The 27,732-nt window shown below is 42.0% G+C and overlaps 2 protein-coding genes and 1 long non-coding RNA gene across 4 annotated transcripts; all 3 read left to right on the top strand.

Moving 5' to 3' along the window:
* Positions 1-1,586: 1,586 nt before the first annotated feature.
* TMEM52B (transmembrane protein 52B) lies at positions 1,587-6,991 on the top strand. Its single transcript, XM_027464606.3, has 5 exons — positions 1,587-2,088; positions 2,698-2,741; positions 4,000-4,038; positions 5,019-5,185; positions 5,630-6,991. The coding sequence occupies exons 1-5, from the start codon at positions 2,041-2,043 to the stop codon at positions 5,878-5,880; spliced, it is 549 nt and encodes a 182-aa protein (XP_027320407.1). The 5' UTR covers positions 1,587-2,040; the 3' UTR covers positions 5,881-6,991.
* A 2,280-nt stretch (positions 6,992-9,271) lies between these two features.
* Positions 9,272-11,917, top strand: LOC119716730 (uncharacterized). Its single transcript, XR_005265230.2, has 2 exons — positions 9,272-9,365; positions 11,776-11,917. It is a non-coding gene; the product is annotated as an uncharacterized lncRNA (long non-coding RNA).
* A 1,056-nt stretch (positions 11,918-12,973) lies between these two features.
* On the top strand, positions 12,974-22,019 carry GABARAPL1 (GABA type A receptor associated protein like 1). Of its 2 annotated transcripts, none has more exons than XM_005012678.6 (5): positions 12,974-13,249; positions 16,966-17,044; positions 18,052-18,170; positions 19,283-19,344; positions 19,639-22,019. In XM_005012678.6, exons 1-5 carry the CDS (start codon positions 13,160-13,162, stop codon positions 19,670-19,672), a joined length of 384 nt encoding a protein of 127 aa, XP_005012735.1. In that variant the 5' UTR covers positions 12,974-13,159; the 3' UTR covers positions 19,673-22,019. The 2 variants fall into 2 exon arrangements, with proteins under 2 accessions (XP_005012735.1, XP_071898891.1); XM_072042790.1 differs by lacking the exon at positions 12,974-13,249 and adding an exon at positions 13,373-14,445.
* Positions 22,020-27,732: the final 5,713 nt, after the last annotated feature.

The raw sequence follows: 27,732 nt of genomic DNA, 5'->3' as shown, positions 1-27,732 counted from the left end.
TGAAATCTTTGTTGGATGACAGGGCCACAGACAGGTTACTAGAAACACAGTATTGATGGCAATGCCATATAAATAGAAAAAGAATGATCAATGAAATTCAGCAAGAGTGAGTTATGGTATGCTTTTGGATGGGTCAGATCTTCATGCTACACTGATGCTTTCTCGTTAGATTTCTTTTTAACCACTCTATCTGATATTTCTTCAGTTTGGTCTTTCTAGAATTCGAAATTCTTATGAGACTGAATTTCAGCTAAAAATCAACTGGTAATCTTTTGAATTATGAGCAAAAAATCCCCTGAAAAGCATTGATAATTTGCTCTTCTTTTCCACATTTTATTCTAACAGTTTTAAAAGTTGTACATACAAGAAAAGCTATTTTACAGTTCTTTTGTGTCTTTTCTTCTAATTTCCATAGATCCGTAGAATAATAGAATGGTTTGAGTTGGATAGGACCTTAAAGATCATCTAGTTCTACCACCCTTGTGATTGGCAGAGATCTTCCAATAAAATTCTTATAACACACAAAAGAGTTTAAGGAGAAAGAGAAAAAAATAATATTGTCCACTTCCCACACAAACAGAAAGCTATTAGCTCATGTTTCTATATTTCTTATTTGTCCACCAGGATGCAGAAACATTCTTCCAGTAGTAAACTAATTTAGAAACAAAAGCAACGAGAGAGAGAAAGAGACAGAGAATGATGCTAAGGAATGTTTACACTGAACCACATTTATAATTAGAGAATGGTAAATGTTTTTTAGCCTGCCTTGTAACTGTGCATTATGTTCATGAATTAATTGGTTCTGCTCTGCAACTCTAAAATGCATCACCAAGGCTAATGATTCACCAGCTTAATGTGAATGCAACATGGAACAACAAGTCTCTCTAGTTGCTATCCTGCCCTTAACACATACTTATACACCAGTCCCAGGTGGTTCCCAAACACAAATAGTAACATTATTAATGAGCATTTTTTCTGTTTTAGCTATTCAAAAGAGAAAGAGAACATGAACACAATTTTATGCAATAATCATATTCTGACTAGTCATAAGCAGTAACAGAAATCCAAAGCAGCTCTACAAAGTAAAGAACATTAACAGGTTGTTGAATGGAACCTTCTAATTTAACTAATTTCAGGACTTATTGTATCCAGATAGGAGTATCAACATGCATCCCCTATGATGCAAAGTATTTGGGGAGATTTGGCTGGCCATGCAGGACATTCAAGACTGGGACCTGTGAGAGAGAAGTAAGCAGACTGATAGTTGCAGGACTGACATAGCAGGAGACTACCAGGTAACAGGCATGATGGCAGAGCCTTAAAGTGGAAGATCCAGGAGGCATAGTATATGCATATATGTGCACAATTATTTATTATATTGCAAGCTCTTTCACCTAGCAGGAACTTCCCAGTTGTAACACACTCTAGACATTGATCACATGGATAAAGTCAATAGGTTGAATCTGAATTGTTAAGGGGCAGAAAAAGTACTGGAGGAGGGAGAAGAATCTGATACACATTTAAACAGGTCAATAACATGACCTTCAACCCACTCCCCTCAGGGTAGGGGCGGGGAGAGGAATAATTTGTAATGAACAAACTCAGACCCTTTCTGCTCACAGAAGAGAAGGTTCAGATCTGCAGAGATCTCTTGATGCCCTTCATTGAACTAGTTCAACATCTAAAGTAAGAACTCCTAAGTACCGCTTTTCTCCTGATCTGACTGGAAGGTTTCAGAGAACCCTTCAAAAGAGACGAAGAAGCACATCAAGAAAATAACAAAAGGTGACAGGCAGAACCAAACAGGAGTTGTCGGTGACAGAGAACAGAAGAGTAAAAACAAAAACCCGAGAAATAGAGACAAAGGACAGACCCAGAGGCAGATTGAAAGAGGTAGAGTGGGAAGAGACTGGATTCAACATACAAGGAGTGTGCTCTTTATTCTAATCAGTGAATAGGTGAGGATGAACAGAATCTAACAAGAGGAAAAGTCACCAAGAAGCTTGAGCCAGCAAGAGGCCACAGAAGCACCCCTTCAAGATGCATAGCCTTGTCATGATCTGCTTTGTTTTAGGGTGTTTCTTACAGGTAAGTCACACCAAGTTCAGTCCCTTTTCCTATGGTCTCTACTTAGTTGTGGAGTTACCTTGGAAAGCTGGACAGCTGTTAGCAATTGATAATAACAGGAATTGCTGTTATACTAGAAATAATTGGGCATATCAAATGCAGAAGAGAAGAATAATTGCTGTTATTCTAGGGATTATAACGCAGCGATCAGGGTACCCAAGACAGAAGAATGAGAAGGGTAGGAGTGCTGGAGAGACAGAGACAAATTCAAATTGATGTGAGTGTAATATGTACTCCCCATATATATACACTCCCAATATTTGAGCATGGAGAAGGATTTACATCTGTAGTATGGCATATCTACATATAAGGGAAAAGGGAAACTTGTGGTGAGTGCAAAGGGAAGTTGGAGTCTGTGCTGGAAACAATGTTAAATAGGATTTTATTGACTATGTGAAGTTAAGATGTGAAATGGTGAAGTTGCCATCACAGTAACTTTAAGTCTACAGCAGAATATACAGGGAAATTGTTGAAGATAACAGTGAGACCTTTCCATAGGAAATTCAGACAGGTAACTGTCTAGGTGACAGAAACAAATGTTGCATATCTTATTTGTTTTTCTCCTTCTAGTTCCCCCAAGTGAGGGGCGAGGAAGGGTGTCTTAATCCCGAATTGTGAGTATTTGGAGATCTTGCACTCTTTTAAGAAAACTGTGAAGGTCAAAGTTAGTAGTGGACATCAGTGTTAATAACATGGTGACAGACATTTTCCAGAAAAGCTTACTTTCATTTTGACTATGGAAAACTTACATAAAATGCCCATTGCTTTGAAGTTTAAGTGCATTGGTTGCTACCAATTCAACATATTCATCATGCAGTACTGTTTCTGCTCCCTATTTGGATAACTCTAACAATTAATAGTGTTCTGGTGTAATTTTGATTAGCTGAGATTATGCATTTGTAATTAACCTTTCCTTAAAAACTTGTTTTTAAAATATATTTCTTTGCTGAATGGTGGTGTTATTTGTAAGAATAACAGAAAACAAGACAAGTGAAGGGCACACAGGAATGGCACAAAGCTGTGCCAGGAGAGGTTCAGGCTGGATATCTGGAAAATTTTTGTTACCATGATGGTGGTCAAATACTGGAGCATATTTCCTAGAGAGCTGTTTGATGCCCTGTGACAGTCAGTGTTCAAGAACCATTTGGACAATGACCTTATTAATATGCTTAAACTTTTGTTTAGCCCTGAAGAGGGCAGTTAGGCACAATGACCTTTGAAGATGCCTTCCAACTGAACTATTGCATTGAATTCTATTCTATTCTATTCTGTGCTGTTCTGTTCTGTTCTGTTTTGTTCCGTTCCGTTCCGTTCCGTTCCGTTCCGTTCCATTCTGCTCCATTCTAAAACAAATGTGGAAAATGTCCTACGAGGATTCTGTTTTGACTAAATAAATATCTTTAAAAATGCACAGACAGGTCAACTGACTGAAACTAAGGGAACATACAACACAGTATCCAAAATGTACTCAAAGGGACAGAAAAAAATCAATGAGAAAGTCAGAAGAAAAAAAAAAAAAAAAAGTAAAACATAGCATTAGTCAGACTGAATTGTGAAGAAAAAGAAAGGAAATTCAGAAATTATAACATGATGCAGTTCCTAAGGTTTGCAAATCAAATTGGTCAGGCACAAATATCAGGGGAACAACTAAGAGATAAAGCAAAACAGAAGGGAAACTCATCTGACAAGAAGATCGATGAGGTTGGGCAACTGCCTCCTACATGAAATATTGTGTTTTTCTCATATTTTCTGTCATTTACAAGCTGCAGTGTAACACAGGAGTGTGAGGGAAGCTGGAAGAGGATACAGCGGGGATCTTTCCATTTATTTGTTGTTCTATGTCTAACTACTTTTTGTATCTCTTTTTCTCAGCTGTTCAGGTACAGAGTGGGTCCGTCTGTGGTATATCTGGTAAGATGACATATGATTACTTTAAAGATCTGTATCACTGGACAATTCCAGTAGCAAATGGTGGGATTAAATGTGGTCTTGTAACTCACTGAAGGGTGATGCTACCCCCCACATTCCCTTTACACCTTCTAATGTTCTGCAGCAGTAGCAAGCCAACCCCTAGACATTGCATTGTCTTTGGCAAACATTGACTTGCCACTACAGGCCTCCTTTTTATTCCATGTATAGTTGCAAGCACAATATTAATAAAGCCTTCATGTCACTGTATGCCTTTTAAAAGGCTCATCTTTTTACTAATTTCAGTCCATTTCCTTAGTAATTAAGAATGGGAATAAAAAGGGCGGCAGTTGTCAGACATCTACAAGGCTGCATTAGTAAGATTGTAGCCAGCAGTTTGAGAGGTATGATTTTCCTCTCCATGAGGACACATCTGGATTATTTAGTCCAGTTTTGCTCCCCCAGTACAAAAGAAGAATTGATAAACTGGAGCAAGGTTCCTGGAAAGCCAACAAAATAATCGGGGGACATGATGTGTGAGGAGGGGCTGAAAGGACTAGGTCTGTCCAGACTGGAGGAGGCTAAGAGGCAGGGAGGAAGGGACCTAACTGCAGATTTCTACAAGCTGAAGTGTATCTGAAAAGAAGACAGAGCCAGAGTTTTCTCAAAGTTGCACAGCTTAAAGACCCAAGACCATGGGCCAAGCTGCATCCAGGGAAATTCTGATCAGACAGAAAATTAGGTAGAAGGTCAGATAGAATAAAAAATGTTTACCCTAAGGATGATGCTGCACTGGAATGGGTGCCTGAAAGGATGGGCCACAGACTCTCCATCGCCACAGACTGTCCAAACTCTGCTGGACAAAGCCCCAGATAATTGTGTCTAGCTTTGATATTAGCCCTGCTTTAAGCAGGGAGAGATCTTAATATGCCCTCTCTAAACAAGATTTTTCTGCTCAAATTCTGTTTTCTCTCCCCTTCCAGGCTGGTGGTTGTGATTGGTGGACTGCTTCTCCTGTGTGGCCTGGTTTCTGTCTGCATGAGATGCTGTTTTCATTGCCATCAAGGAGGGGACGAATCAGGTCCTCAGCCCTACGAGGTCACCGTCATTGCTTTTGATCATGACAGCACCCTCCAGAATACCATTACCTGTGAGTTAGCTTTGACAGAGGCTGGGGACCTCAGTACACCCTACTGTGAAGGGATGTACTGTGAAAAGCCCAGGGTGGGGCATCTCAAGGTCCCCCAATGGGCTGACAGAGGGAAATCCCAGGCAGGATGCTGGGAAAGTGGCATCTGTAAATACTATGAATTAAGGTGCTCAAAAAGCCTCATGTAGCAAATATGGTCATATGGTGAATTGGTTGTAAGATGTGCTTGGGTGAACTAAGGGCAGCTACAGGGGCCTTGGTGCCATTTGATGAAGGACAATTATGGGATATTGCTGAGGGGGTTTCATTCTTCCCTTTAGGGCAGGATGAAAGGGTAGTAAAGGAAAATATTCAGGCTATGGGGACAGAAAAGCCTGTGCACTGTGCTCTAATTGTGTGGTACTTAAAGGATGAGGCAAATGGCTTTTGTGTCCTCCCTTCCAGCTCTCCATTCGGTGTTTGGACCTGCTGCCAGGAGAATACTAGCAGTGGCACACTCCCATAACACTCTGCAGGGAACATCACCCCTCTCGGCATCCGACACCCCTCCAGTCTACGAGGAAGCTCTACGCATGAGCAGGTTCACAGTTGCCAAGGCCGGACAGAAAGTGACAGATGTGGATCCAGTGCCCAAAGCAAAACTGCAAACATCTGCTGAGGTCAAGGATGCCCTGCCAGCCCTCCCAGGACGCTAGTGCTTGTTTTTAGTGAATGACAGTAAAATAGAGAATAATTTCATTCAGAGGCTAGTTCTTCTGGGCAGGACTAGGATTACCAGATTAAACTCCTTAGTCTAATGACAAAGGCAAAAAAAAAAAAAAAAAAAAGATACTAAAGTTCCAAACAGTTCAAGATCTAGCATATTTTGATGGTTCCTTTCGATACCTCCTTGAGATAATCACCCATTGGCATTCCCCAGGTCCATTTATTACACACAGATGTCATTAGAATCGCATTTTGCATGTACAATCAAAGAGGTAGCAGGATCAAGGTGCTGAGATACTTTGCACACTGGTGCTGGAGACCTACAGGGAGATGGCAGATGCTACCTCATTGTACTTGCCTCCAGCCTAAGGTTCCTGGAGATGGCAGAGCTTTTCATACCAGGAAAAACAAAAATGTGAAAAGGACTTACTATGCAGTAATAAAACCAAACTATAGAAAAGTACCAACAATTCACAGCATTTTTATTTTTTTTAATAAAAAAGACCTGTGTACGAATACAATATGCATGTAAGCAAATGATAGGATACACTAGTAGCATGTGCAGTGCAGTTCCCTAAATGATTTATACAGTGCGCACTGTCTGGTCCTGAATAGGATGTATAGCAATTCTGAAATAGCAGTCACAAGCTCTGGCATTTGAATTAAACCTATGATAACATAAACCTGTGATAACATATCAAACAATGGGAGGAGCAGGAACAGGAACACTACTGCTGAAATAAAATTCAATCATAATTCATTTACCTTCATATTATATCATATATCAGTTATTCCTACTGTTGCAGTCAAAAGCAGATCAAGCTAAATAAGATCATCTAAAAGATTTAAGCCATTTCTCAGATAGAGATAATATGCGAGTCTTTCCTGATCCACATAGAGGTGTTGAATCATCCAGAAATATTCATCAAACTGTTTGGATGAGCATAGTTATGGACTATCTCTAAATGTTCCTTGGACTAGGGAATCAAGACAGGGTGATAGCTGAATTACATTGGTATTATCTCTATCCCAGGTTCAACAACCAAAAACATTAAAGAATAAGAAACATCCAATATCAAATAATAAGCAGTCATGAATTAACTGCATGTGTGTGTTGATGTTGATATGAATGCACAGGTCATGGACTTCACATCTGTTTGAAGTGCCTGCACAGCCCTTTCTGCTATAATAATGTTGATCTTCACAATACTCCTGTGAAATACAGAAACGTGGTCATTTTGTAGTTAAGAGAAAGAACCAGGTTGCCAAATGTGTTTAGGAACATAACTGCTGTTGAAATTAAAACCATGGAAAACTTTAGAAAGGAATTTAGAGAAAGTTGCTAAGATACCTTCAGGGACAACATAAAGCAGAACTGAAAAACCAAAACATCTTTGATGACGTCCTAGACCTTGCCCAGTCACAGAAATTTTATATCCAATAAGAGAATTGAAAGAGGGTCTCGATTTCCTAGATCACAAACTTTTTCCTGAATTACATAGTCGTTAGCTAATTGTACCATTAATGAATGATAATCTAGAATAAAATAAATGACATATAAGGTTATGTCTTTCCTGCTCTACAACACATTTGAAATAAGAGTAACTGTTTGTGAAACATCTAATAGTATGACCTATTTCATCAGCTGGTCTCTGAAGTCCAGTTTAAGACTGACTTCTCCAGCAAGCTGCAGAGCATTTCCTGGAAGGCTCTTGTTTACTGTACAGTCAAAGCCTGAAGCAAACAGAGACATTTGAATTGGCTGAACATGTGTCAAGCACTATCAAGACCAGAAATTTCCTGGAAGTCTTCACAATCGTTTCCACTTGGAACATACCATTCCCCCACTGCCTCCACCCCTTTCTTCCTGCCTGTGAACACAGGCGGCCGAGAACTGAGCTGTGCGTGCATTTAACATGAGATGGCAGACGTGCTCCACAGGGCAGCAATCCTGCTGCTGGAATTCCTCCCATGACTAGTAGAACAGGAATTAACAGTTTTTAAGAATTTTAAATGATAATTACACTGTAATTTTGATAAGATGTGCAATAAAAAGGGAAGATTTAAAATTCTTGATTTCCCCTTCCTTCACAGCACACAACCTTTACTATCTCCTTTCTCCATTTCAAGGAAAAAGTTACATGTCACTTGTACCCAGAGCTGGGTATTACCTGCTGATTTATTTCCCCTGAACAGAGCCAGTATAGTCTAACTCTCCTGCACTTTTCCATCTGCTCACATTCTTCTTCGCATGTCTCACACTTAATTGTAACATAGTAGAGCAGACACCTCAAGGCTTTTTTGCTGGCAAGAGATCAAATAATGTGACAATAATGATAGACATAACTTCACTTGTTAAGGGATAGTTTCCTACTAAAGTGATTTCAGATGAGCAATTTCAGAGAAAATATTTATAACTCTAGCAATGAATCAGATACTCAGAGCCTACAAGACATGAAACAACCAGATTAATAAATAGATAGATAGATAAAGTAGTAACAGATCTACAGACTCTAGGTAATGATACGAGATAGTATCTAATAGCAACAATTAGGTGTCATTGACTGGAGACAATTTACTCTTGTTCTTAGCTCTGCTATGAACTGGCAAAGTTCTCTCTTCCAGAAACAATCTAAAAACGAGGACTTAATCAATAAAGACCACGTGTACTTTTTGGGGAGAAAAAATAAATAAATAAGTAAAGCAGAACCACACCCCATAAAAGTATAGTATGCTTATTTACAGAGCTAAGCTACTACTTGGTACTGCTATTTGTAGTTATTTGGCTGTTTTGTTCTCCATTGTAGGTGGTTACATCTCACTATAGAGCCTGGTTTTTGAATATATCTTCTGTGTTGTTTTATAATGGCTAATAAGCTTTCTGGGATCTTTTATGCTTTCAGAATGAAAATGAAGTATAAACATTAAATACTATTGAACATTAAGAACTACTTCTTTTATGCAATATTAAAAAAAAAAAAAAATCAAGTAGCAACAGTTTTCCCCTCATTTAAAATTAATAAGGACATGAACTGTCCCCAAATAAAGAATGACATACCTGGAAAATAAATAAAAGGGTTCTGTTTTTCATAACATAATCTTAGGCTTTGTTTGAGCAGCTTTTTAGAAACTGTAGAAAATTGAGGAAACTGTAGAAAATTAAGAAATTGTAGAAAATTTAGAAAATTAAGTAGTGAGATGAGACTTCAGCATAGACAATATTGAGACATTTCCTAGAAGAAAGGAAAAGATCTACACTGTTGAAAGATCTACACCGTTAATCATTGTTTGCTGGGAGTGACTAACCCTGTGCCCTTACCCAGAACCAACCTGCACATAATGTTTTTGTGGCTGCTATAAATTCAGCATAAAGAGAAACTGGTGACAGGTCACAGCAGATACAGCAGACACGTCAGGCAAGGATTGGGGAACTGCCCATGGACAGACAGCAGAGCAGAATTGCAAGTGACTTCAGGTATGCCTTCTTTGGTTGAGATTCAGCCTACAAAGTAGAAGTTTTCTGACAAGACAGGCTTTGATATGCGTGAAGCGTACTACAGAATAAAATAAAATTAAATTAAATTAAATTAAATTAAATTAAATTAAATTAAATTAAATTAAATTAAATATTTTTAAAAATCATCCTGTGGAGATGCAAATGGAATAAGGACCCAAGTGGAGGTACTAATGAAAGAGATATCCATGGGAATCCTGAGTTTCAGGTGGCTGATATAAGTAAACAGCAGCTCCAGGGTTGGCTCAAGAGATATCCACCTATGACGACACCTTCAAAAAACATAAGGCAAATAACAGGGATAATTTTATGTTCAAGTCATGGAATTTTGGCCAGTTATGTAGATACACCTTACAGCCGAATACTGTAGAGATCCTAGCATTGCCCCAGGAGCACTGCGTAGCACAGCACGGGCTGCAGCCCCCTGCCCCTGCATTCTGAGTAAATATTTTTATCTCTTGTTTCTATGGCTACAGCACTGGCAGTACTTGGGGAATCTCTTTTAAAGCGAAGCTCTGCCTGCTTGATCTGCAGACACAGCAATACACGACATGCTCAGAGTTCTTCTGACACTCAAAGTTAAGAAAGCGCCCATTGTTTGGCCACTCTGGGAACCACTTTGTGCTTGGAGTTCAGTGTAGGAAAAACAACCAACCTCATTTCCAGTTCCACCCTCTAGCACATGGATCCAGAATGTGGGGTTTGTCACATGCCCATGGGCTGACATTTTAATAAGAACTCTAAGTCAGATGCCTAGCTGTTTGTTACTGCTTCTGCATGTATCATCTTCCTGCCTGCCGTTGTGCCAGTGACGTTATTGTTTTTACTGAGCCGGCGGAGAGGCTGGGAATTCAGTGCCTGTTGGGGAGGAAGCAGAAAGTGGGAGGAGCAAGCGTTGTGGCTGCGTATTCAGGGCTGCATCATCAGGACAGAAAAAGTTCAGTAAGGGGATTTGTAATCCTCACATGGGATTTGTTGAGGGAGGAGAGGTCACCTAGCAATGCTCTCATGGCCCATGTCTTTGCATCAGACCATGGAAGAACCCCAGAACTTTTCTCCTATTTGTAACGGAATTTCAACCTAGATGTTAGCTCAGTATCCTGAGCTACATGTATATATGTATATATATATGCGGATATATATATATCCGTGTATATATATACATGTTTATATATATATAATCCTGGAGTTGGAAACAGTGATTAACAGGAGTTTGAGATCAGTCTGTAAAACAGCTACAGTGGGCTGATGGCCTGGGTGAAACGGGCAAGAAAAAATCTTCTCTTGAGGAAAAGGCAGCTACTTCTCGACAGATCTGTAAACTTAGCAACTGCTATGGTGCAGGCAATTAGGAAGCAAAAAGGAGGCCAAACATGGGTGAAAAGAACTATGCCACAAAACCAGCATTTTCTCCAGGTCTAAACAAAGACGATGCCTTGCTTCTGACTCACCCTTCTGAGATCCTCTGACACTACCTGCAACCATGGGGAAATGTCCACGTGTCTAAGCACAGACAGAAACAAGTCGATGATGCTTCCTGTACTAACATCATTCATGTGAACTATTAAAGACTGAAACACACTCATCTATGCCATTCCCACTGTTGGTTGCTCTGCCCTTTAAGAGAGCCTGGCACATGCCTGTTGGAGCTGGTCCTTGCACTGTGCAGGAGGCCACAGAGCCCTGTGCTGAGTAGTAACCCTACAGGCACTGAAACGTCTGCCAGAGTTCTTATGGAGCACACTTCAGCCCTCCAAGAGTAAATGTCATGATTCAGGTGAGAAAAAACACACCCCTAACTTGCCTATTCATCACCTCTCACTATAAAGGCATTTTAAGGTGTCAGGCCCAACAGTACTTGCTTAATTTGTAAGTGTACGTGAGATTTCTAACTCATACCCGCTTGTATTCCCATGGCAGACCAGATTTTCTGGGAACTGCCACCATCAGTATATCTGCATCTAAGTAAATATATTTCATCCATATATCTCCTTCATGCAGTGTGAGAGATCGCGGTGTGCCTGGGCTTGTAAAGAGAGTGCCACCAAAAGACCTCCAAGTTCAATAAACAATGGGCTCCAGAGTGCAAAAGTGGTTGGCAGGCAGTACGTGAAATGACTCTTTACAAGGCAGAGAGCACAAGCTCCACTGTGAGTCTGCTGTGGGGATTTGTAATAGGCGTGTCCTAAACTCTGTTGTCAGCCTGAGCCCCACCCTGCAGGTAAATCAGGTGTGCATATCAGTGTACGGGATAAAGCCACCAGTAATGCCTGAATTATGAGTTTCTTGGAGCAGCCTAAAGGATTTGTATGAGTACTTTTAGAAAAAGACCAGGGCTTTATGTTCCTCTGATCCTGTTTTTACCACCTAGGAGCACCCTTACAGGACATCATTAAGGGACATCCAGCTTGCTCTTCAATTTCTTCAGATTTCAAGTTGACTCTTCACTCAAATCTGGATTTTTTCCATTCTAACCACACTGTAGAAGCAGAGTCCTGCAAAATGGCAAGTGTGTCTTTTTCTACTCTTGCTCGTCAATGCACTGACATGGGGTTGAATCAGATATGGGAAACCTGGGATCTCTCACCTCTGCCACTGGTGTGGCCTTAGAGGGTTGCCTTATGGCATCCAAGGCAGCCTGCTGCCCCACTCAGCACCTATCACTGCAAACAAAACCGCTGCACAAATGAAATATCACCCTTGAAATATCATCCTTGGAAAAGTTCTGCTTCTCCAGATGAGGCATGCAATGAAATAATTATTTGATGCACTCTCACCCATTGTGCCCAAGGCAGTAGCATTCAATTTTTTGTGCTGATTTGACCGTGCTGATCCATTCATTAATACTGTGTCTTTTGCTGGTCAGTAAGTAATTGGGAGCCTAGCCACTGCTAGAAAAAAAAAAAAAAATAGATATTCCAAGAATGCATCAGCTGAGTAACTGGGCTAAAATTGGCTGGCAGTTCAGGCTTGTTTGCAGCCAGTTCCCTTTACTATCTGCTGTCTGTAATGCGCATCTGGTCTGGCACGTTACGTGACACACTTTCTGCTCCCTGTTTTTTAACAGAGAGAGAGAACAAAAAATAAACAGAAGAATCCAGATCCAACAACCACAGGGATGGTCATGAAAAAGCACCGCCCCTTTTTTCTTCGTTTTACATCCCACAGCCTAAAGAACCTAAAGCAGTGAAGAATAGGCAGGGGGGAAGAGTGGGGCTCGACCCTCCCAGGTTTAGGCCAGCAGAGGCACCCCAGCATGACGTGGGGACACCAGGCCTCGGCCATGGTGCAGTGTGTGCCCATACAGCCCTGAGTCACACCAGGGTTGCTCAACCATTTATTTTATTATTTTATTTTATTTTATTTTATTTTATTTTATTTTATTTTATTTTTTTTTTTTTTATTTTTTTTTATTTTTTTTATTTTATATTTTATTTTTTATTTTAATTCCGAAGACAAAACCCGCGATAAACGAACGTGGACGCAGCGAGCCACCACCCCGCACGTCGGGAGCGGGGGACACGCGTGGGTCAAGGGGAGGGGAAGGTAACACGAGCGGGGGGGGCGGGGACGGGGGGGTGCCTCCCAGTAGCGTCACACCGCCCCATTTGCCGGCCGCGGCTCCTCCTGTAGCAAGGATCGACTCGCCTCGGCTCGGCTCGGTTCGGGGCTGCGGTGCCGGGGGCGTTTTTGGGGGCTCGCCGAGCGCGCAGCAGGCGTCGGGAAGGCACCGCGGAGCCCGGCAGCGCCGCAGCATGAAGTTCCAGTACAAGGAGGACCACCCGTTCGAGTACAGGAAAAAAGAAGGGGAGAAAATCCGGAAGAAATACCCCGACAGAGTCCCCGTGAGTGTGCCGGGCTCGCCCTGCAGCCCTCTCCATTTCCCCCGCCCGCCGCTGTGCTTCTTTTTTAAGGGGAAAAAATGGAAGGAAAAAAAAAAAAAAAAAAAAAAAAAAAAAAAAAAACGGGATTAGTAAAGATGACGGCTACCGCGATGTTCCGACATTAATTCCAGACCGCGTTTCCCTTTATCGCAGACCGATAGCTGTTAGGTTATCGTATGTCGGGGGCCGTGAGGGTGGGCGGGGGTGCTGGGGTGCCGTACCCCCTTTTTTCAGGCATCCGCAGTGGCTGGGCAGCGAGATCGCCCTTCATCTTTTTATGGCAGGCTGTGTGCGTGGGGCTGGGGGTGGGGAAGGAGCTTGCCACTCGCTCTGAAAATGGAGGAGAACAATGAGCGAGATGCAGAAAACAAGATGTACACCCGTGTCAGCAGGTGCTTTGCTTTTATTTTTATTTTCTGGCGTTTGGCTTGGCACTTCAGTGTGTTTTTGCTCTGTCCTTTTCCTTTACAGGTGAGAAAAAAAATGATAGTAAATGGTCCTTCTTAGTCTTTCTGCCCTCCTCTTTAATAAGCTGTGGAAAAAAGGTCACTTGGAAAACAAGGTCATCTTCTAGCTAAACTGGTCCATAGGTCTCTTTGGAATGCTGGTGGAAAACTCTTGGCTTTATAATTACTACTAATAATTGCAAAACAAAAATAGCAAGATTAGTTGTGATATATATATATTTTTTTGTCCTCTTTTAATAAACGTTTTGCAAATGTTCTTTCTCTCCATCCCCACTGGAGAGGTCTGTCCTAGATTTACTGCCCAGGGGTACAGTGTGCAAGCAAAGTGAGACTTCCCTGTAAGTCTAAGGGCAAGGGGGAGCAGTTACACCAGAGGTCAAGATCATTTTTCATCTTGGGAATGGCCATGACTATTTTTTCAGAAGTTTTTGGAAGTCAGAATTTGGGTGCAATTTGCCCATCTGTTTTGGGGGCCGCTGGTGTAGCATGGCAGAGTAATCATGCATCAGGTCAGTGATTAAGTATATGCTGTTCTGTTTTTTGAGACAAGGACCACAGAGGGCTCTGCAGGTCAGGAGTAAGACAAACTGTAAACTGAGGATCAGCATGGCAGATTATGCAGGAGATCATGATAGATGTGTCTGGAAGAGCTGTGTGGGGAGCCTAGGACCAGATCCTGTCTGGCAAGAGGTAAGATCAATATAGAGGGCCATCTGCAGAGCTTTATGGAGAAAGTCAGGACCAAAATAGTAAGGTGAGCTGAGGAGGAGTGCAAACACCTCATGGAGAGGCCCAGATGTGGATTGCTAGGGGAAGGTTGTTGTCAGAGCTGCCCATGGAACAAATGAATGCAGCAGACAACGTTCTTTGCATCACTTCCATCTCTGCCCTTCTCAACAGCGTGATCCTTGAAGATGATGTCCCTTTGGCTGCTTACACTGCAGTGCCCTGAAATGTCTCAGCATTTTGCTGAGATTATAACGTTGGCACAGTCCCGCATTTCCACAGTCATCACCCAGCAACAACAGATATGGAGATAATCTGTATCTGCCATTTGGATTTTCTTTGTAGGTTTGTCAGTGTGTGTGAAGAAACCTTCAGAATAGATATTTGGGTTATTAGGCACATTGACTACAGTTGGTAGTCTATCAAAACACATCCAGTCTTTCCCTGCTCTTCATAAGAGAGAGCTCTCTCAAGCTCAGCGGTGATTTGATTTGAATCCTTCTTAGTGGTTTAGAAGCCCCAACACTTTCACCTCATCCTCATGCATGGCATAACTTGAGGTACCCCCATCTTTTCCTTATTATCTAGCTACATTACCGAACTACATGCCGTCCTTTTGAGTCAATGTGGTCATATCACTGCTACTGCCTAGAAGTTCTACTTGTCTCTTTTTGAAATCAGAGGCAAGAACTCAAATTTTTTCTCCACTGCAATTTATTGTATTAGATACTGCCCTGTAGGATTTGAGGGTAAGAAAACAGGCGAATTGCTGTCGCTGCTCAGCCTGTACCTGTGCAGCAAGGCTGTGGAACTGGCTACCCTTCACAATACTTATCAATTGCATCTCGTATGGAAATGCATCTCTTACCACAAACTTAAAGGAGCTCAATTGCCTTGTACTAACTGAGGTGCTTGAAGTTCTTGAACTAGCAGAGATTACTGCTGTTTCAGAAACAAACAGAATTTTCAGGGTTTTTTAGTTGGCAGCATCCAAATGGAGCACAGTGAAGAGAAGTCCAAGCCAGCATCCCTTGTATGTGACATGCTTTGCAGATATTCACTTGCATCTCTGGAGGAGCGTTCAGCTGGCATGGCACTTTTTCCAGGCTAATACACCAAGCTAATCACTATGTTTTTTTCTCTGACAGTGTCTTGCTGATGTGACACCATTTTGGTTCTAAAGAAGTCTTAGTCCACAGCAGTTCAGCTATTGTACAGCAGACATACCTGCTGATTTTGGTTGCCAAAGGGCTATGGGAGCAGGAGGCCTTAGAAATTAGTCCCACAGTGTCTCATATGGATTATGTTCAATCATGGGGTATAGTGGAATGAAAAAGCTTAGAAAGTTTAGGAAATTCAACTTCTTGTTTAGATGGTCAAAATGTCTTCTGCAGAACAGCAAACCATATAGATTGAATCATCTAATGTATCTCTACTTGTTCAGAAATATGTACAAAAAAACCCTAGCAGTGTCTGCACTTCCTTTCCATACATGCGTAGTGTTTCCATGCAAACACACCTCCAAACTGTGGAAAGGTTTCCGAGCCTTTTCATGGAAGAAAGTCAAGTCACTTTGGAATTCTTCCCACTTCAGAGGTAAACATTTTGCCTAGCTCTTGTAACAGATATTTTTATGTAACAGAAGATCTCTTTGCTCTTTGACCTTAAAGCTGCCGAACTTATGCTTTTCTATGTCATATTATAAGGATTAGTATTTTGTGTCAAAGGTCTCAGTAGATCCAGATGGTACCCAGTTTTGTATTTATTATTTATTTATACGAATAAGGAAATGTACATAACTATATCAAGTAGGGAAATAATCTTAATTATTTTAATAAGAGAGATGAATTTCAGGGTAGAAGTTAACTACATGAAGAATTGGGGATTAACAGCTCCCTCTCCTCTCCCCCCCCCCAAAAAAAAAAACACAACCTTCCACAGTAAGCTGCAGTTTGTCTTTAATTCTGTACTTCATTCTAGAGCATTCAGTATGGGTGAGCTTGGAAAGTAGAATATGGGACTACTGGGACTAGGGCTGATTTTGTGTCAGGCAGTTTAGAAATGTAACCTGGAAACAGTTCAATTTACTTGTGTTCATGTATTGGCCTCCTGCTAGTTCCTTCATACAAAATTAACCTGCATTGGGACCTTCAAGGTGACCTGGTTGGGGTTTTTTTTTTTGGTTATTGCAGTTTATTTTTAAGCCTATTCCAATCTCTTTTTTTTTTTTTTTGGTAAGCACACTCATTGTGCTCACTGCTACATCCCAGGTTCCCAGCACAGCCATTGTCAGTGATTTGCAATCTTCTTCTCAGCTGTCTGTTGTGTAATGTTGTCTATTTGTTATAGATTAAAGAAATTTTTAAAGGCCAGCATCACTGGCACCAGCTCTCTAAAAGGGTAATATCTCTTTACACTGATGCTTTTTTTATCCATTTCCTTTTATGATAGCCATGGCTTGTCTCTTGCTTTCTGTCTCACCAGGTAATTGTAGAAAAAGCACCAAAAGCCAGAGTACCCGACCTAGACAAAAGGAAGTATCTTGTACCTTCTGACCTCACAGGTAACAAAGTCTACCTCCTTTCTTCCTGATTTTCAGTGAGAAGGTTTTAGAAGTGCTTTTTATTCATACAATCATCACCTGAAAATATCCAGGCAGGCTGAGCTAAGCATCTTATCATTACCCCAGTTTAATTAGCTATACTCATTATATTTACGTGTTTTAGAGTCTGGATTATCAGCATGCAGGATTGTCTGAGATGTCTGAGGTGTGCCAGTGACTTAACTAATATGCACGTGTCACTGCTGACTTCTAGCTATGATGAAAATGACTGAATTGTGTGTCATAGGCAGTAGCATAAGTATCAATCAATGATGACTTAGCTGCAGCTCAGGTTGCCAGAGGCTGTATCCTTGTGGCAGGAAAAGACAAGTTATTGAAAGAGTGTCACAGTTTTCCAGCACCAATGGTTGGAGTCATGGCCACAAAGTTCTTTTTCTGAGTGGTCATGGCCATTTAGTATATTTTTGTTTTCATTTGAGAACATGAATGAGTTAAAGGAACAGCTCTTTTTTTTTCCTTACAGGATAAAATTGACTGCAGAATACTTTTTTGTGGAAAATAGCTAAAGCAAATAAGGAATTTATTTTCAGGAATTATAAATATATTTACACTCTGGCAAAATTCTCCAAGGTGTTATTGATGTATAGGATTCAAAGGTTAAGCAAGTTAAATGTCTTTTCACCAATCCCCTCAGTAGAGCATTTCCTACCATAATAGGTGAGGTGTGGATATTGAGTATGTAATGGCCTAAGATGACATAGAGAATTTGCCAGCACTGAACAGGATGGCTGCTAATGTGGTTACAGTCATGAAGTTCCTACTTGCTTTTCCACATTGTCCCTTTTCCGCTATTTTTTATATATAGTGTTTGATTTCCACAGCTTCTTTCCCAAAAGAAAACAACCATGTTTAGGATAAAATAAAACAACAAATTAAAAAAAAATAAAAAATAAATAAAAAAGGAAGGTATTTCTGCATCTAAGATGTTCTCCTCTGTTCCTCTTTAGTTGGGCAGTTCTACTTCTTAATCCGAAAGCGAATCCACCTGAGGCCAGAGGATGCACTGTTCTTCTTTGTCAATAATACCATCCCCCCCACCAGTGCTACCATGGGCCAGCTGTATGAGGTAAGCCTGGCCCATCTCTTTCTCCTTTTGTTGGAGTGTCCAGAAGAACACATATCCTCACTATAGTACAACTGTGCACCACTCAGCTGACAGCAGATGCAGCTTGGCCACAGATCCCTGAACATAGAAGCCATTGGCCTTGGCTATATTCCTTCATCTCTTCAGGAAAATGATGTTCTGCAGTTATAAGGAGGAGTCCAGGGAGCCTAGTAATTGTAATTAATTGTTTGCTAGTTGAAAGTGTTGTTATATCAGGTGGTGAATAGTTTTCCCAGCAGTTATATCTTTGGTCCTACCACTTTAACAAGCTATTGAAACAAACCATTTACCTGTATTACAGATGCACAAGTGTCAGGAGCAGGAAACAGAACATACGCACCTTTCCTGTTTATACAAAAAAAATTTCCTCTTAGCCAGTCTTAGCTGATTTCTCCTTGATTTCTCCATTGACTGTGCTGGTGTTTTTTAATGTGAAAGCTCCAATTTGGTGCTGGAAGCCTTGTTTGACCAGGCACTGTGTCTGACAATGACTGGACAATGTGTATATAAACTAATGAAGATGATTTAAGATTAGCACACACAGATCTGGACATGTAGGATAAAAGTATGTCTAACTGTCCAGAGCTGAGATCTGGACTCTGTCTCTGGCATCCTGCAGACTTTTTATGTCTATGGAATCACTTAATATCTGTTTTACTGTCCATATATAAAACAGGACAGCCACTTGTCAAGGTGTTCTGAAAAATTATGAATATAACGACATTTATCAAACACCAAAGTATGCAGGGATTATTTTTGACATGTTAAAGCTCTCCAAGTCACTCCCCCTGACCTTAAGGCCATACCAGTGCACAGTCTGCAACAGTCAGGGCTGTTCCTGTTGTGTGTTTTCAGGACGCTCTGGCTGTGGCTTTTCTAGTAAATCCGGTGTGTCCAGAAATGTGACATGTCTGCATGTAGAGGTAGAGCTGTGGCCAGGGAGCATTGCTCCACACATTCTGATGTAGTGGATTAGCCCTTCTTCTTGTTACGGTGATCTCCTGGTGGGCTTTTTCACATGTAGTGAGTTACAGGGCTATGGTTTGTTACTTCCTCCCTTTCTTCCCTTGCAGGATAACCACGAGGAGGACTATTTTCTCTATGTGGCCTACAGTGATGAGAGCGTCTATGGCAAGTGAGCGTCAGCCCCCCAGGCATGCAGGCGAGATGGACTGATGGAACTGATTGGGGGGGGAGGGGTGTTAGAGAGGAGGAAGGACAATGCTTGAGAAGAGGGGAAGAGAACTGGAAGTGAAATACATGCACAAATGCTATCACCTTCCATGCATTAATTATAACCATCATTTTTTAATTGAGGGGAGGGAGGTTAAGGGTACAGTGAATGAAAGGGTGAACTGATAGGCTAGGGAGGAGCGCTGGGTTGAGGAGTGGGGAGACTCCACTGTTTGTAGTTCTTCTGTTGCCACAGCTGGAAGCTGTTAGCCAGGACTGGAGGCTGCTAGACAAGCCAGTGGAGCTCCTGGAGAGTGACTGCACAGGACGGAAATGGCCATTCATGTGTAACCCTTTCATTGGATGAGGAAGGCATGCCTGGAACATGTATCGTACACTGACCGTGTCACACCTTACCCATGGCACAGACCACACTCCTATGAGCATTCAGCAAGCTGTGAAATATTTCATCCTGCCCATACAAGGCTGTCTTCTGCTGACAGTCCTCACACCAGATGCTACCTGTGAAGCATTACAAGACTACTGCATTTTCTGTCACTTCAGCAGTTTTAGAAAAGATAATTCTTGAGGGTTGAGAACTCCTCAGCTGTGAGACATAAAGATTGAGAGGATGGGGGGAAAAGGAAGGATTTTTTTTCCTTTATTGCTTTAATTGCAAGTGCTGGACAAAAAAAAAAAAAAAAAGAAACAACCCTTTTGTTCTTTTCAGGGAAGCCAACTGCTAAACTTACAAGCATAGGGCTAGAAAGGACCTCATGAGAACAACTAGCCCACTCCAGCTCTGAGACAGGGCTGAGTATACCAAACATGACTGTTCTTCCAACTTGTTCTTAGTGAAATTCGTGTAGGTGGATCCTGGAGGCTGCTTAGATAGCTTGTACCAGTTCCCAGCTAACCTACAAGTGAGAGAGCTTTTCTTGCTATCTAACTATTCTCCCTTGCAGTGCATTAAGGTGATTAATTACTAATGGTCTTGTTATTGGTGAACACAGAAAATTAGCCATCAGTGTTGTCCTTGTACCAGTCTTCTGCAGATTTGAAGATAGCAGAAGTCCTTTGGGCTTAGCCTTCCCTTCCATGTCTCATCCCTGTACAGATCTTGCACCACTTGCACAAGCAGAAGAAATCAGTCCCTCCCGTGTGTCTTTTGCTGGCTTTTTGTGATTGGACAACAGTGCCGCTCTGACACAAGAGAGGTGCTTTTAGACATGAAGGGGAAAAGATTCTCTGTAGATTTTGTATTTAATTACTTTAAGCCAGTGTTGTTCTTAGAAAGGTACCAGATAGATTCTGTCCAGTGTAAGCCTTATGCTGTCATGCCAAAGCAGTTTCTTCCTGGTGGCACAAACAGCAGATTTTCCCATAACTGCCATAACTCTGATGAGGGGCTGGGGTTTGCAGAGTGAGCTGACTTTCAGGAAGGTTCTGGGGTTTTATCTAAAGTCAGAGAACTGGACCTGAATTACTGTAAACATTCCTAGATTTAGGGGAGGGACCAGGATGGAGGAAAAGACAAGATAGATGAAGAAGACAGGCAGAGTCCAAAATAAATTGAGAGTGTTTACTACATATACATGAAGTTAAATCCCAGGTCTCTGTTCCTCAGAAATGAGAGATCAAGATGAGTGCTTCTCGGATTATGGAAAACAGGAAATCAGATTTCAGGCTTTTCTGACTTGTTCCACTGAGTTGTACATGGCAGAAAAGCAGGCTGGGAGTGTGAAGTGGGAGTCACTGACAGAACTGTGTGAAGGTCCAGGAGGCTGTATGGTAGGGCAGGAGAGTCACTGACTGTGTGTTGTGGAAAGTAGCAGATGAATGGCAGAGAAGGGAGGAAGTGCAAAGGATCTAGGCAGGGTAGTCAGAATGGACAGACTGAAAATGGGGGAACAAAAGATGAAGTAGGTGGGTTTCTATCTAGTTTTTCATCCTGAAGTTGAGGTTTGCTGTTCCATCATGTGTTCATCTGAAATAAATGCATCTGGATGAGTTGTACCTACTGCCAGCTCAGATAACCAGTTTCTGCCTGCAGTGTTCAGTCCTCTCTTACTGGCCCACTTTCTTCCAATGGTCAGACTCTTTTCACATCGTTTGGGTGCAAATCTACATCAGTCTCTTGTTTTAGGAAGTTCTGAATGTTCTGAAGCAGAGAACAGACCCAGAAGTTTTTTTAGGGTGAGAGACAAGATGGGGGCAGATGGTGTACATCTCTCTGCCACTGTCCCACTCGCTCACGTGTACTGCTAAGCACAGGGTTGTGTATTGTCTGAAACTAACCTGTGCTTAGGCACACTTGAGAGAAATTAATTGGAATCTGAGGTGTTTTTTTTAAATTGTTCAGACCTCTACCCTCTCACTGATGGGTTTATAAGTGATAAGTATGGGACTAATCTCAGCTGTTTGCTGCATTTAGAGTTTACACTTTAATTTAGTTATTTTACGTTTCTTTTAACTGGATTGTGGCATTTACTTCTGTTTTTGCGCGCTAGTCCAATATTGTACAAGGTAATGATGGTAATTTCTTTTTGAGTTGGTTAGCTGCAGATTCTTGTAAAATAAAGTTCATATTACTTGAGCTAAATCAGCCAATCAATAAAGATGCATTGAAAACCACAAGTTTGGTCCAAAACAGGTGACTGTAGTATTTCTCCCCATATGTGTGCTTGTAAATAAAGGGCCTGTCCAGCTGGGGCAGCTTTGTCAGAACTTCTCACCGCTATTTTTTCCCTGCCCAGCCATCACTGGACTTGGTCCTGACCCTGACCTGTGGATGGACTTCCTATCTGGACCTTGCACCCTCCTCACCACTGTGATGAGCCCTGTGGTCTAGGCTGGTGGCTGGGCCTGGCCACCATTCCTGGGCCTGCCCTGTGCCCCCCACAGGGACAAGGAAATGCAGAATTCACTGAGGGGCAGGCCTGCAATGGCAGTAGATCTGGGCTGCACAGAATCATGGTATATCACAGAATACCTGAGGTTAGATGAGACCTTGGGGGGGTCATCTGGTCAAACCCTAGGGCCACCGAAAGCTGTCTGCCCAGGAGCATGACCAGACAGTTTTTGAATATCTCCAAGGAGGCAGACTGCACAACCTCTCTGGGCATATCCTTATGGATATTTGTATGCTGACAGAAAAAGAGCCCTGCTGGGAGCAGGCAAGCCCAGCGGGTGCTGTCTGCTCATAGCACAGCCACTTCAGGACACAAGGCAATGGTGAGAATCACATAGCTTCCCCCACATCACTTATCCTTCCAGGCTGTGGGGCTAGGCCAAGCTGGGCACTGGAGCATGCCTGTTACACTGTGGCATCACGAATGTGGGTTTGTGCCAGTACTGCTAGCCAGGATGGAGCCAAAGTGCTTGTTATAGGTTAACCCTGTTAGGCAGCTAAGCACCACACAGTTGGTCCCTCACTTTTCCATCGCCACCTCCAGTGGGACGGGGGAAGAGTAAAAGCATGAAAAACTTGTGGGTTGAGATAAAAATTATTTAATAAGTGAAGAAGTGGAAGAAAGAGAAAACAAAACGAGATACAAAGTTAATCACTTACCACTTCCCATGGGTAGATGGATACCCAGACAGTTCCCAAGCAGAAGATGTCTAACTGACCTAAAACACCTCCTCTCCCTGTTTTTTGCTGAGCATGATGTTACATATTATGGAATATCTCTGTGGTTAATTCAGGTCACCTGCCTGATTGTGTCCCCTCCCAACCTCTTGCATACCTCCAATCTGTTCAATGGGGGGACAGTGAGAAACAGAAATCCTTGACACTGTATAAACGCTGTTTAGGAATAGCTAAAACATGGGTGTGTTATCAGCACTGTTTTGGTCACAAATCTAAAATACAGCACCATACAAGCTACTATGAGGAAAATTAATTCCATCCCAACCAGACCCAGAGTTGTGCCAATGCTGACAAGAAGCATCCTTCAGCTTTTGTTATGGCGTCTGCAGGCTGCACACGGAGTGGGCGAGAAAGTTGCTTCAAGCACCAAAGTCAAGAACTGTAACACTGAAACTCACAGGAACAAAATTTATTAGGCCCAACAGGATATTTTCTTCCCCACTGTGTAAAAGGTAGAGCCACGGTTTGAGGTTTTGCTGTTTGTACTGAGGTCTATCAGAGACAGTAATTCATCCTGCACCATGTAAACACAGAGCCTACACTTAGCAAAGCTTCTGTGCTTATAAACACTACCAGGACTAAAACAAATCCCCTCTGTATAGCATAATGGTGCTGTGACTCCAGCTAGACAAAGATCTGCTAAAAGCTTATACTACCCGCTGAAATCATTCAAAATAGTTGCAGTTTTCAGCTTCAAATGTAGTGCATGTTTTACTCTTTAGGTTATGATGTTCTCTGCTGGCTGAAGTAGAAAACCACTATGGAGTTGTATCTGACCAACCAGACCTCTCCCACTCCCCCTCTCACCCTTTTCCTAGGAAAAAGGCATATCAATGATTCTTGTCTGCCTCTTATGTGCCATGATGCTTGCATGTTTGTGTCAGTGCCATTCACGAAAGAAATAGCACACTTGCTGAATATGGTATAACTGGTTCATATGTGAAATGTTAGCCTATGCTTAAAGGTTGTCACCTTTATTCTCCTGTGTCATGCCAATAAGGTTATAAAAATTGACTATTTTTGTAATAAGCAAGGCCTGGTGGAAACCAAGGGCTCAGCTGGTTAAGAGAGGTTGGGTAATTCATACACTGTATTGGTCACTGTCACTGCACCTGGGATCTTCTCTCCAGTGATCTTGATGCTTCTTTTCAAAGAAAACATTCTCTTGGGACAGAGATATCAGAGAGTATCTAAGGAAAAAGATGACCTTGGGAATTAGGGTGTCACAACACCACCATGAAGCAGATCTGGACTAACGTAACAGGTCCCAAATTATGTTAAATACTCATATTTTCATTCCGATAAAACAATCATGTCCAAGATGAAAGAAACACTGATTAAAACAGAAATAAAACTACCGGAGGGAGAAACTTAAGCTCACTCCTGTCACTCAACCTCTGACAATCAAACACTCCCCCAGGATGTGCCACAGAGTGTGACTAGAGAGCTCATTGCTGCCAGGGCACTTGTGGGACTGACCCAGTGTCAGAGATCATGAACAGTGACTGCCCCAGACTGTGCTGCCAATGTTTAGGAGGATGTTTCAAGTACCATGGTATTTCTGTTCCTGGAAGCGTGCATGAGCATAGCTTAATCCTGGCTATATCTGTGTTACAGGAATTAGTTAACATTCTCCTGAAAAAAATGGATTTTGCAGCATCTTTTTGTGAAGTAAGGATGTGATTCTCCCCAATTTTGCAGTCTGGCCAACGTCATTTGGATGTTGTCTTTTTGTTTGGGCTGTTAAAAAGTGGTGTAAATAGTGATACATGAAAACAGCAGGAGAACATTAAGATTTGCATTTTCAAATGAAGGCATTGCTAGAACTGCATTAAGGTGGAATGCTCTGGATTAGTAGCTGAAGGAAAAATTGATCTGATTCATCTCCTGTCAACTTTTTATTTTTATCTTGCAAGCTTAGAAGAAGTCTTTGTCAGAGCCTAGGACCTTGTTCTGTTGTTCATTGACAAATCCTCTCTAACCATCTGAGCAGTCTTCTGCAGCGTCCACACCCCACTTGGGAACCTGGAGAGCTTTCAGGAGGTAGTGATTCATGTTACCTATTGTAGGACATTCTCTCACTCCTTGGTGTGCCTAACTGCTCTTGAGAAAATTCATAAGATATTTTGGTCAGCATACTAGTCTGCTATTTGACATCTTTGGAATAGTTGTCCATGTAGTACCATACCTTTAGGTACTGACATTTACATCCACTGGAATGTAAATCTATGGTGTTTGCAGAGAAAGTAACTTTTGGGTGAAAGCATCCCTGTTCAGTGTTCACAGCATGTACAACCTGTGCATGGCAAGTCTCCCAGCTGCCACCAAATCTACAGGCTGCCACCTTCCTGCTGGAAATCTGGCTTTTCTCTCCCTGTTATGAGCGCACCATCAATGACAGTGACAGAGAGACTGACAGAGAGAGCAATCTAGAAGCACAAATGGTCTACAAGAAGGTGACAGCTGCCTGGCGGATTTGAGAGTGTCTCCTAACATGTCAGGGAGATCAGCAGTTGATGGTATATATCCTCATCCAAGCAGAGTTCTCTTCCATGAATTAAACCCTTTACTTTTTGTTTAGTTTGTAGCAGAGACAGATTCTGTGACTTCTGTCTTCCAATATCCTCGTATTCCTCCACTAGCAGCTGCCCTTTTTCCCGAGAGTGCTGCAAGGTTTGCAGGAACAGAAAGCACACCTCAGCCTTTGATGTCATTGCCTGTCCAGCTGCCTTCTGTCTCACAGGAGGTGACAGAAGGCTGAGGTTTTTTCTCATCCAGCAGCAGCATCTACCTCCATTACCTGGAGTTAGAAGACACTTTGCTGCCAAATATGCAATGAGCAGGATAGTGCGAAATGGGGGAAGAGGAGAGAGGATGAAAATTCATCACATCAAATAGACAAATGCATTGCACATCCTTGAACACATCAAACACCACTTTGACCACATACACAGAAGCATAGGCTACATCCTGCACCTCATGCTGGAAGTACACATACGCACCTCTTCCACCATGCTTCTTCACACTGCATCAAATGCACGTGTATCTTCACATGCTGCACTGGCCACAGTACAAATATCACCATTTTAAAACCCTGGCATGTCTTTAGTTGTACTCCACACCATAGTGAATTTGCATACATTCCCATAATACACCAACAACAAGCATATGCTTTCTATGCCAGGCCATATCACAGCAGATATGCAACACCTTACCAGTCCAGCATATTCGGCTGTAGTGCTAGGTAAGCAGAAGGGATGTAATGGAGACGGTGATATATGCTATTCACAGGATATAGTTCAGCTCCCCACACAGACAGCACATATGGAAAGCACTGCAGAAATGAAAGAAAAAAGATGGACACACACAGAGAATGTGACACTTTACATGCCTGGAGTACAGCCACACCATTAAGTATAGCACATCTGGACAACTGAGAAAGAAATACTGCAAAACTTACCACACAGCTGTGCTCACAGGCTTTCATCCAGTCCTTAGGATGATGGAAAAATACACCCCATGCAATAACGTGCATTCAGTGCAACTGGAGCCAACACTCATGTGGCAAAATAGGCCATAAAGAAGTGGAAATCAGTAGGAAAACATAGGATAGAAAAGATGCACAGAGTAATATACAGTCATGGGCTTCAGGTGGTTAAAGGACAATTTGCATGGGCAAAAGGAGTAAGAAAGGAACCTGGAGTGATCAGAAAAGATACCTGCAATCTACAGCCACTAAACACCTGCCTCTTTTCTATGGAGTGCCAGGTCACAGGAAACCTTGTAGGAGAGGAGCACACTACCTACAGCTGTACTTCAGAGATGAAATGGTGATCCTTCTTTCCTCTATCATTTTCAAATGAAGATGAAAAATAGTGTCTGGAAAAGCAGGACCCTTCTGATAGGGACTATGGTGGACTGGGAGAATAGGATGGAGGCATAACTAGAGTATTGGCAATTTGTGACATGCAGGTGGAGGTGGTAGCCTTGCAGAGCAAGGTGTGGGAGGAAACTAGTGGAAGGGCTGCAGGATATGAGTGAAACTGGCAGAACTGTGTGGGAAGTGCAGCACTGGAATAAAAGAATGGCTCCAGTGAAGGAGTGAAAAGACATAGATGGCTTAAACTAATAGGAAATATATTGCAGAAAAACATTCTAGATCAGGTGTATGGTGGCTCCAACAGGTACTTGTGCATTCAGATTGCTGTAACTAGTAGCAGAAAGACAACTGCACATAGAGCTCATTTGCAAAGATGAGCATCTGGTGAAGCTGTGGTTATTTAACTACCTCTCTCTCCATCTAGTTCTTTCATGCATAGTCATTACTACAGCCAAGCTCCCTGGCATCACACACAAACGTTGTGGCAGGGTGAGGAAGTAAATAGTTGTCACAGGCGTGGTCCCTCTTTTTCTTAAGAGGTATTCTTGGCCCATGAGCAAAATAATCATATAGTCAAAGGAGGCAATCACCATGTACAGTCAATCACCATGCAGATATGAAGGGTGATAGAGCCAAGTATTTCACCCTGGAGAGAAGGCTTAGCGGGGACCTCATCACGGAATTCCAGTACTTTAGGCACTAAGGGTGCCTAAAAGAGGATAGAGGCTCTCTCTTCACAGAGAAGAAAAAGCTGCACCACGAGAGGTTTTGTCTCGATATAAGAAATAATATATATATATTTCTTTACAGTGAGAATAATC

Source organism: Anas platyrhynchos, chromosome 1, assembly GCF_047663525.1.
Source record: "Anas platyrhynchos isolate ZD024472 breed Pekin duck chromosome 1, IASCAAS_PekinDuck_T2T, whole genome shotgun sequence".
NCBI lineage: Eukaryota > Metazoa > Chordata > Aves > Anseriformes > Anatidae > Anas > Anas platyrhynchos.
This window is presented reverse-complemented; position numbering and strand designations above follow the sequence as displayed.

Excerpts from the sequence above, each read along its gene's own strand:
- TMEM52B (XM_027464606.3), top strand. The coding sequence starts at position 2,041 with ATGCATAGCCTTGTCATGATCTGCTTTGTTTTAGGGTGTTTCTTACAG. Across the intron at positions 2,089-2,697 it reads TTTTAGGGTGTTTCTTACAG|TTCCCCCAAGTGAGGGGCGA; the intron begins GTAAGTCACACC and ends TTCTCCTTCTAG. Across the intron at positions 2,742-3,999 it reads GGGTGTCTTAATCCCGAATT|CTGTTCAGGTACAGAGTGGG; the intron begins GTGAGTATTTGG and ends TCTTTTTCTCAG.
- GABARAPL1 (XM_072042790.1), top strand. The coding sequence starts at position 14,281 with ATGCTGTTCTGTTTTTTGAGACAAGGACCACAGAGGGCTCTGCAGGTC. Across the intron at positions 17,045-18,051 it reads TGTACCTTCTGACCTCACAG|TTGGGCAGTTCTACTTCTTA; the intron begins GTAACAAAGTCT and ends GTTCCTCTTTAG. Across the intron at positions 19,345-19,638 it reads GATGAGAGCGTCTATGGCAA|CTGGAAGCTGTTAGCCAGGA; the intron begins GTGAGCGTCAGC and ends CTGTTGCCACAG.